At 57.2% G+C, this 10,359-nt stretch overlaps 1 protein-coding gene across 15 annotated transcripts in view; it reads right to left on the bottom strand.

The window, feature by feature from the left end:
- The window catches only part of TCF3 (transcription factor 3), a 78,785-nt gene that overhangs the window by 16,000 nt on the left and 52,426 nt on the right, over positions 1–10,359 (bottom strand). For all 15 annotated transcript variants that reach the window (XR_001878378.1, XM_017837011.1, XM_017837009.1 and 12 more), the window contains 3 exons: positions 8,616–8,683; positions 5,349–5,478; positions 3,999–4,048 (listed from right to left, as the gene is read on the bottom strand). Coding sequence is in view for 14 of the 15 variants with exons in the window: in XM_017837011.1 (XP_017692500.1) it covers positions 3,999–4,048; positions 5,349–5,478; positions 8,616–8,683 (248 nt within the window). In the remaining variant the exon portion in view is untranslated. The remainder of the gene's footprint in view (positions 1–3,998; positions 4,049–5,348; positions 5,479–8,615; positions 8,684–10,359) is intronic.

Below are 10,359 nucleotides of genomic sequence, written 5' to 3' on the forward strand. Positions count from 1 at the left end.
GAGCTCTTCCAACGCTCCCGATTCCGTGGCTCTGTGGGGAACTCGTGAACTAAAGGCAAAAAAAAAAAAAAAAGAAATAAAGAGAGGGGGGAGGGAAAATCCTGACAGACACTGGCAGCTGCCCTTCATCCCTCGCTCGAAAAAGAGAATTCCAGGCCCCTCGGCCTCGGAGGGGCGGCGGGGGCAGCGCCGCGGGCACGGGAGCCACGCGCGGGCAGTGGGGGAACAGAGCGGGGGGTGTGTGTGTGTGTGAGGGGGGGAACGAGAACCCAGCAAATTGCCTTTTCCTATAATTTGATTAAATGGCGGGAGCTGGGCCGGGGAGCCGAGGGAAGCAGCCTAAAGAGCCCCGCGCCATCTGCCAGGGGCTGGCGCCCGGCCAGCGCCAGAGGCAGCTGCGCCGCAGCGGCGCGGGGGGGCCCCAACAGCCATTTCCTACGGCCCCACTGGAAACCGGGAGAGCAAAGTCGCGGGGATGGAGGGGCAAGGGGGTGCAAAGCAGGGGGGAGGCAGAGCAGGGCACAGGCAAAGCAGAGGGGGAGTTCGCCTTGTTGCTGCCCCATCCTGGACGCCCCCCGCCCCCATCATCTCCTGCTGGAGCCAAATTTCACCACAGTTCTGGCCCTGGCCACTCCAAATTTTTTGTTTCGCTGCTGGGCGCAGGGGAGGCCGTGAAAAGCCGACTCCATCCCTCGCTGCCCCAGCCGAGTGAGGAGCCCCGAGCCCCTCCGTGCGGGCACGGCGGCCGAGCGCTGCAGGAAACAGTAAATCAGGGCCAGGTCCCCGTTCCCCAGCCCTTCCCCAGCCCGTGGCCCCAGCCCTCAGCCGGCGGCCTCGGGGACCTCCAGGTGAGGTCATTTCCTCCGGTTAAAATTGCCAGCGCGGCGAGAGCCGCTTGAAAAGCCCCAGCGCTGGGATCCGCAGCGCTTTGTGGTGTTGGGTTGTTTTCCCCTCCCTGTTTTTCTTGCTCAAACGCAGGAGCTGGGGTGGGACTTCGGGCAGACTGAGGCTAAACAGAGCAGTGACCAGACTGGGAATTCGCAGGCTGAAGCAGCTCCCCGGCCCCGCGCTCGCTGCGGCAACAAAATCCTGCAGGAACCGACTTGCACAAAATCCCTGCCCGGGTTCCTGTGGCTCAGCAGCTGATGTGCAGCAGGGCCTGGGGGGCCCCATCCAGCCCTGGGTCCTGTGCCTGGACACACCAGCCTGTGGTGAGGAGCTCCAGAGCTGCAGGGAGGCTCCAAGGGGCTTCGTGCCCTGAGGGCAACCTATTGCCTGGAATCATGGAATGGTTTGGGCTGGAAGGGACCTTAAAGCTCATCTCATTCCACTCCCTGCCATGGGCAGGAACACCTTCCACTAGCCCAGGTTGCTGCTTTGATCCAACCTGGCCTTGAACACTTCCAGGGCAGCCACAGCTGCTCTGGGCAACCTGTGCCAGGGCCTCAAAACCCTCACAGGGAGGAATTTCTTCCCAATATTCCATCTCACCCTGCCCTCTGGCACTGGGAAGCCATTCCCCCTTGTCCTGTCCCTCCATCCCTTGTCCCCAGTCCCTCTCCAGCTCTCCTGGAGTCCCTTTAGGCCCTGCAAGGGGCTCTCAGGTCTCCCTGGAGCCTTCTCTTCTCCAGGTGAACCCCCCCAGCTCCCCCAGCCTGGCTCCAGAGCAGAGGGGCTCCAGCCCTTGGATCATCTCTGTGGCCTCCTTGGGATGTGAGCACTGAGCCCAAAGGCTGCAGGTTACCAGAACAGGTCTCTCTGTGCCCATCCCTGCCTGGCATCGCCCCTCACATTCCCCCTGAACCACCTCACGCTGCTGGTGCCTCTCACTGTCTTTGGCATCATCACTCCCCCTCCAGCCACCCCCAGCCCTTCCAGCCGCTGACCTCGGCGAGTTTTCAAAGCAGCTCGGGAATTACAGATTAAAGTACTTCATTTTAATAAGATGCTGATTAACCTATTTATTTTGCACGGGGTCCAGTGATAACACGGGGCGGGCTCCTGCACGGGCGAGTCAGACAAGAAAGAGCCTTTGATCCGCTGCCTTTGAGGCCACTCCTTCTGCTTCACACTTCTCCCGCCGCCTCGGCACGGATTTCTCTCCCCAGGTGTGGAAGTTCAAAAACAAACCAGGAAGCCGGAGCTCACGGCACAGGGAGGGTGAGGGAAAGAGGCAGCACCAGAAATCAGAGCTTTGGCATCAAGGGGCAGCCGAGGTGCCAGCCAGGGCAAGGAGGGACATTTAGGGGAGACGTGAGGAGGAAATTCACCCTCATGGGTGGGGAGGCCCTGGCACAGGTTGCCCAGAGCAGCTGTGGCTGCCCCATCCCTGCAAGTGTCCAAGGCCAGCCTGGACAGGGCTTGGAGCAACCTGGGCTAGTGGAAGGTGTCCCTGCCCATGGCAGGGGGTGGAACGAGGTGAGCTTTAAGGCCCTGTCTAACCCAAACCATCCTATGAAAGGCCACCGTGCAGGTGTCGGCTCAGACACAGGGAAGGGGCTGGGATTTGGCAAATGCCAAGTGGCTTTTCCTGTGGGAATCGGGGCCCTCCCGGGCACTGCCAGCAGGACGGGTCCAGTCCCGGCACTTTGAAATCCGAGGCCAATAAAGGCCATTTGTTGGGAGTGATGTTTTCCCCACATGTCGTCTGGGCTTTAAAAGCTCCACATTTCACACAGAAACTCGAGGCAGCGACACGGACTCTGCTCTGAGCAGGTTTTCCCTGGTAAAACACAGACCTGGGGCAACTTGGCCCTGCTCACTGGAGCTGGTTTCTGCACCATGCGGATCCACACGGACCCTTCGACACCCTCCAGACTGTGAGCCCAGACCTGGCAAGCCCTCAGCGCCTCCCTCCCCCTCCATCCTCCCAAACCAGCATCTCAGGGTGCAATTCCAAAGGCAGAGCCTGTGGTGGAGGTTACAGCTCTGTGCCAGCAGCCAGGGAATGCAACTGCACAGACCTCCCCCATGGATGGGGGTGTTCCCTGGGGAATGGGGGAGCACTGCACCAACACCAGCTTTGGCAGAGAGTGACAGGACACACTTGGGCAAGGGCACAGCCCCAGCCTGGGGACAGAGCCCTGGGACAGAGCCCTGGGGATGGAGCCTGGGGACAGAGCCCTGGGGACAGAGCCCTGGGGATGGAGCCTGGGGATGGAGCCTGGGGATGGAGCCTGGGGACAGAGCCCTGGGGACGGAGCCTGGGGATGGAGCCTGGGGACAGAGCCCTGGGGACAGAGCCCTGGGGATGGAGCCTGGGGACAGAGCCCTGGGGACAGAGCCCTGGGGATGGAGCCTGGGGACAGAGCCCTGGGGACAGAGCCTGGGGACAGAGCTCTGGGACAGAGCCCTGGGGACAGAGCCATCCCGTCCCCCTCCAAGCACGCAAACGCTCCAGCCAGGAATGCAGCCTCGGCCGCCAGACAGCTCCCGTATTCCTGCAGGAACCCTCCAGCCCACTCCAATTAGCTTTCCTGGAGATCCCATTACTTGCAGCCACAAAGACATTGTTCAGTCTATTCCCCTGGAACAGCCGCGGGAGCAGGGAGAGCGTATCCCTGTATTCCTGCAGGCTGCTCAGCTTTCCCAGAGCGCAGCCCGGGCAGTGCACACACACCTGGAGCGGGCTCAGCTGCCCGCCCCGCTCCAACTGCGCTGGTTTCCCTTCTGCAGTGAAATCCGACCCCTCGAGGATCGCCTTTCACTCGCGACATAACGTCAAACAGAGCAGAGGCCGCAGGGCAGGAGGCCACGGCTCAGGGCTCCGGCTGGGGAGGTGCCCCCGCACCGGGAATGCTGCGGCTCCTTCCCTAAGGAGCTCTCCCTCGCATCACTTCCCCGTTCTCCTGCTCTGGGAGCTGGGAAAACCCTTCCCCATCCTGCTAAAATCCAAACCCTCGATGTTTGGGGTTGCAGGACCCGGGCAGCTCCCAGGATTGGGATGATTCCCAAGGGAGGGAGGAGACACCTGCGGGGAACACGCTGCCGGCACTTACCGAGGAGGGGAGTCCAGGAGGCACCTTCCGAACCTTTTTGGGCTGTCCATCTGGGTTAGGGGAGAGAAGAGAGGGTCTAAGTTTTGAAGGGGCTTAGTGGGAGGGAAAACCAGCTACAGCAAAAGTCTCCAGAGTTGGAAGCTGCAGGTACAGACAGGGCTCAGATCCCAAATGTTCCGCAGCCAAGGAAGCATCAACGGTGCAAATGTCCGAGGATGAACTTCTCCAAACCTCATCTGCACCTTTTGGGGGAAGATTTCACCCACAGACAGAGATCCCAGGGCAGCAAGAGGTGTCACCCCACGGGGAAGGGCTCCTTGGGAGAGAACAAGCCCATAAATACAATAATATTTAATGTTATAAACCCTCGTTGGGGTTTTCTTGGGAAACAATTTAACTTGAAGTGGGTCTGTGGAGAAAGGGAACACGTGCAGGGCTGGGTTGTATTTTCATTTCTCCTTACATAAGGAAATACATGGGAAAGCTTCACTGCTGCAGGAAGCAGGGATGTGCTTCCCAGGACCAGCCCCCAGCACATCCCTCCAGGTCCAGCTCTGGAGGGACAGTGTCCTGTGGGGGGGGACAATTCAGGGAGGTGGTGGGGAAACATCCTGAGTGGCTCAAGGGGAAGCACAACCAGTGCTTCTGATAGTTTAACTTGATATTTTCTTAATTTCTACTTTTAATATTATTATTTCTCATCATTATTATTTATTATTTTTCATAATTAAGGTCATTATTTGTCATAATTAAGGAAGGCTGTGGCTGGGGGTGGGCAGGGTGCTAACACAGCGAGGGACTCTGCTGGGATGTTTCTCTGGAGGAGAAATTCATCCCATAGAACACAGAGCAATCATTTTCCAGGCTGAAAATGGGTGGGGACTGCCTTTTTCTGAAAAGCACATCACACAGAGTCACTTCTGGTTTCGTTTGTTGGGGAAAGCCCAAAAGAGCAGCAGGAAAGTGATTCTGGAGGGTGCAGGGGAACTGTGACAAGAAACACAACTTCTGGGGAACTGGAGCTTGTCTTCCCTCCAAGGTTAAATTCCACCTGGCTCTGAGCCCTTCGTTTTTTTAAAGTCAGACATCTCTATACAGATATATAGAGATATTTCTATGCCTTCCCCTCCCCCAAAAAAACCAAATGCCAAAGTCACGCCGGGTACACACATGTGGCAACACGAGTTTGTCATCCTCAACACCCCTGTTCTCATTCCCAGCCTCAGTTCCTCATTCCCAAAGGCAGATCCCACGAGGGCACCTGCCCTCAGGGTGACATCCCCGAGGTTCCCTCGAGCTGTGGCACAAAACCAGCGCGGTGGCACCCGGGGGTGGCACGTGGGGACTCACCAATGCTGCTCTCAGCACCTCTCCGGCGAGGATTGTTGGGGTAAGAGAAATATTGGGACCCTCCTTTGCCCCCCGTGGGGGAAAGTGTGCTCGGGCTGGCGATTCCCATCTCGCTGGGCAGGAACCCGGCCTGCAAAGGAGGAGAGAGAGAAGCCCTTCCATGGAATTACGCTGGAAAAACGACTCGCTGGGAGAGAACAGAGCTGCTTTGAGACACCTTCCCACCAACTCAGCCGAGGGGAAAAATAAACACGAGCCAAGGGGCCAGAAGGGAAAACAAACCCGTAAATATGGGGGTGGAGGTATGGGGTAGGTGTGGAGGAACAAGAGGGTCTTTCAGCTTCTGTTTTCCTGCAGGACCCCAGCAAGGAACCCCTGCGAGCCAAGGAGGAAAACCAGCAGGTGCCATCATGGGGAGCATCGTGGTCCCAGCTCACCTGCTGCCCAGGAGGGCAGGATAAACCAATTCTGTTTGTTTGGGAAAGCCCAAAAGAGCAGCAGGAAAGTGATTCTGGAGGGTGCAGGGGGAACTGTGACAAGAAACACAAGTTCAGGGGAACTGGAGCTTGTCTTCCCCCCGAAGTTAAACTCACACCTGAGCTCAGCCTTTGGCAAAAGCAAGATGGTTTATTCCCAGGTACATCCAGACATGGGCCAGTCCTGCTTGGGAACAAGCTGCTGCTGCTGCTCGGGGTGGTTTTCTCTTGTGTTTTATCAGAGAAAAGTCAAATCCCTCTTTCTAAAACCAGGAAACTCCTCCCCCGTGTTTATCCCGGCTGACCTTGGGCATGCTGGGAAGCAGAGCTGGGGGAGCTGGAGCCCAGGGTGCTCTCTCCCTCCTGGGATGGAGCAATCCCGCCTTTCCTCCAGCCCCCCTCACCTCGGGAGGAAGTTCAGTGTATTTACATGGAATTGCTCAGGGCTGGCAAAGGGCCTTCAAGTCCCAAAAGCTCGGCTTTGACCCATCTTCCGAGGGCAACATGGGGAAATAAAGGAGGATTTCAGGCTTTTGAGAAACTGGAAAGAAAAACCTCTGCTTTCAAACTCCGTCTCCTCCAGAGAGGGGTCAGGGAGGGAAAGAGGAGCTCGTGTGTTCACAGCTGGTGACATTCCTGCAATCTGTTCCAGCGCTCAGGTTACCGTCACACCGGACCTGCTCCGCCAAGGAAAGCAGCCCAGAGGGATCCCGGGAGCTGCTGCCCAGCTCCCCCCATGGGCATCTCTGGGATTTTAAGGCCATTTCCCAGAGAAAGGGGTTTTCTTCCCGTTCCCTCTCCCTCAAGATGCCTCTGGAGATGGTTCAGAGTTAAACAAGGAGGAAGCCACGGCTCTGCCTCGGAGCAGAGTGTTTTTGGGAAGAACCTGCTATCCCAGCCAGGGCATCTCCACCAGAACATTTTTCATCTTTTCAAAAATAAAAAAAAAAAAAGGTCAACCCTCCCCTCACTCCCCCAAAGGGGAGCCAGAAGCAACAACTGCTCCGGGGGTCACAGCTGGCTCCGTTTGCCTCCCCAACCCCACACAAGGGGGTTTTGTCTCCCCCTCACATCAAATGGGATCTGCCACCCGATCCAGAGCCCTGCAGCACCATTCCCCCCTCATTTCTGTTACCTTATATCTCCCCTCCTCCACGAGAGCCCAGCAAAACCATCACATCCAAAAGCAACACTTGGCACCGGGCCCGGTTTTGTTTGAGCAGCTTCAGTGGTAAATGAAATCCACTCTGGCACAGCCAGCACAGCTGCTCCAGCAAAGGAAACATCCTCACTTCAGAGAGGAGGAAATTATGACCAATTTGTGTAAAATTAAAACATGTAATGTGTGCGTGTGTGTACAGGGATGAAATAAAAGCTGTCCGGCCAAAAGCTCCTCCCGTGGATCAAATGGTGGGACTGTTTCCCCGGAGCCACTCTGGGCACTGACGGGGCACTTGGAGCAACACATCAAAGCAGAGGTGCTCGCTCCTTCCCGAAAAACTATTTCTGGAGGCTGGTGGCAGCAGGGAAGATTATCCCAGGGCTGCTGGACCGTGTTCCCGGGCTCGGATTTACGCCTGTGGTATTCCCCACAGGAAGAGAGTCCTTCCCCCAGCACAGCCCGGGGTTCACACGGGGTGACCCGACGGGGCCGGGCTGGGGCTGCAAGAGGCGGCTCTGCCACCGTGTCCCTCCTGGGTTGTGGAGATCATGGAATCCCAGAACGACTGGGGTTGGAAGGGACCTTAAAGCCCATCCAATTCCACCCCCCTGCCATGGGCAGGGACACCTTCCACTAGCCCAGGTTGATCCAAGCCCCGTCCAACCTGGCCTTGGACACTTGCAGGGATGGGGCAGCCACAGCTTCTCTGGGAAACCTGTGCCAGGGCCTCCCCACCCTCACAGCCAACAATTTCTCCCCAATACCCCACCTAAATCTGCCCTCCTTCAGCTTAAAGCCATTCCCCTTGTCCTGTCCCTCCATCCCTTGTCCCCAGTCCCTCTCCAGCTCTCCTGGAGCCCCTTTAGACCCTACAAGGGGCTCTCAGCTCTCCCTGGATCCTTCTCTTCTCCAGGTGAACCCCCCCAGCTCTCCCAGCCTGGCTCCAGAGCAGAGGGGCTCCAGCCCTCGGAGCAGCTCTGTGGCCTCCTCTGGACTCTCTCCAGCAGCTCCACATCCTGATATTGGTGCCCCAGAGCTGAACACACAACTTAGCTGTGGGTCCCCACCATAAAACACAAACACTGCCCAACAGTCACTGAAATGATGATACAACAGCACAGAAACCATCTCATGGAATCTCCCTCCCCTAAACTGGGACACAGGGTACTGGGGGATTTTTGGGTTGGAGAGGGAGAGAGAGAGAAAGCCCCAGGGCAGGCAGCAGGAGGGAGAAGATGCCTTCCTTGGCCACCCTGGCACAGGGAAAGGTGTTGCTTGGATCTGACTCACTGGAACTCCCCACCAAGACAGCGTAGCCGGGTCACGGCTGATTAAATACAAGCCAGGATTAACAATAACAAAACAAGTGAGCCTGACTGAAGAGGTTTGGAAAAGAAGTGAGAAGCTGCTACAACCAACATTTTCTAACCTCTGACAACTCTTCTGAGCCAGCAACACACGCCCATGTGAACTCCTGACACTCCACAGAGGTTTTGGAGCAGAGCAGAGGCTTTCCAGGACCCCGTGCACAGAGGTGAGATGCAAACCCCAGGCTGGTTTTATTCACAGGCTCTCACTCCTGGGAGCCAGCAAATGAAGCAAAAAAACCTCCCTGCATTTCATCATTACCTGGTTTAGTCCTGGCATCCCTGTGTCTCTTCCAAACGTGGAGTACGAGGCTCTGTCACTGCTCTTCCCTGCAGAGAAGAGAGAAGACAAGGGTTTGGGTAAGAGGGAGGGGGACGTGTTTTGTGTGCCCCCAAACACCTGGGCCCTGCTGAGGGGCAAAGCCTGTTTCTGTGAGGCAGCTCCCTCTGCCCCCCATGGCAGTGACAGCCTCCCAAAAAAGCTTGTGCTAAAACAGGAGCCGCTTTAAGTTCAGGGAGAGCGGGTCCACAAACACCGAGAGCCGGCGCTGCAGCGGTGCAGGGAAGTGCCTGTGGCCATGGAAACTGCCAGGGTCAGCCCAGAGCCAAAAAAATCCCTGCAGACACCTCACATCCAGCCAGCTGAACTTGGCAGAGGCAGGGACGGAGCAAACCAAGCGCCAGGATGAGTGACCAGACTCCACAGGCGCTTTCCAGACAACAGGAAATACAATCCCGGAGCACGAGAGCTGAGCTGCTGCTCCCTTGCAATGCACTGGTCACCTTCTCCCCCTCTCCTGGTGGGGATTCAACTTTCCAAACCCCATCCAGATCTGAAGAGCAGGGATTAATAGGAAAGCATTCCCTTCCTTGCCTCTGCTCAGTCCCACCAGGCAGACTCCTCCTGGCCCGTGGGTTCCTCACAGCCGGAGCGTTGCTGCCAACTGGGATCCACACGGGAGCAGCCCTGTGCCAGCAGTGCCCATGTGAACTTTACAGACTGGTTTGGATTGGAAGGGACCTTAAATCCCATCCAGTTCTACCCCCTGCCATGGGCAGGGACACCTTCCACTATCCCACATTGCTCCAAGCCCCGTCCAACCTGGCCTTGGACACTTCCAGGGATGGGGCAGCCACAGATGCTCTGGGCAACCTGTGCCAGATGGGAAGAGAGAGGAGGCTGCTCATTTTGCAGCCTTACCATGGAGGCCTTGAACTCGAGCCAAAAACTCCAGAGTGGGTTCCCCCACTGCAATCCCCAAAGCCCAGAGCCCCATTCCCGATGGGAAGGTCATGGAACACCAGCACCCCCCACCCCTCACCTCCAGCAGGAGCTGGGCACACCTGGCACTGCTGCTGTTCCCTCAGAGGCTTAAACGTTAAGTAAACAAAGGTCAGGATGTCAGAGGATGGATCCCCTAAATGACCTAATTTCTAAAAGAGCTTAAGGGCTGGAGCTGCTGCAGCAGTGGCCACGCTGCAGAGGACTCAGCAGGTTGTGGCATCAGGTGGGTCACAGTTACTCCTACAGCAGAGGGAAAGCAGGGTAATGCCATGTGGGTTTGGCTGGACAGCAGCAGCCAGACCTCCCATCTGATAACACACTGCTTCTTCCACGCCTTGGCTGGAGTCGGGAATCATGGAATTACTGACTGGCTTGGGCTGGAAGGGACCTTGAAGCCCATCTTGTTCCACAGCCCTGCCATGGGCAGGGACACCTTCCACTAGATCAGGTTGTTCCAACCCCCTTCCATCAGCCTCAGCCATCACCAGAGAACCTGGGCTGAACCACAGAGCTCCTGGCCATGGTTGGGAAGTTTGGGCAATCCCCAACCATGAGATGTTTAAACAAGGGCAAGTGCTGGATCCTGCCCCTGGGATGGGGCAGCCCTGGATGCACAGATAGACTGGGGAACGAGAGGCTGGAGAGCAGCACTATGGGAAGGGCCCTGGGGGTCCTGGTCAGTGGCCAGTTGGATCTGAGTCAGCAGAGTGTCCTGGCAGCC

The sequence above is a fragment of the Lepidothrix coronata genome, unplaced genomic scaffold, assembly GCF_001604755.1.
Source record: "Lepidothrix coronata isolate B3197 unplaced genomic scaffold, Lepidothrix_coronata-1.0 Scaffold290, whole genome shotgun sequence".
Lineage (NCBI taxonomy): Eukaryota > Metazoa > Chordata > Aves > Passeriformes > Pipridae > Lepidothrix > Lepidothrix coronata.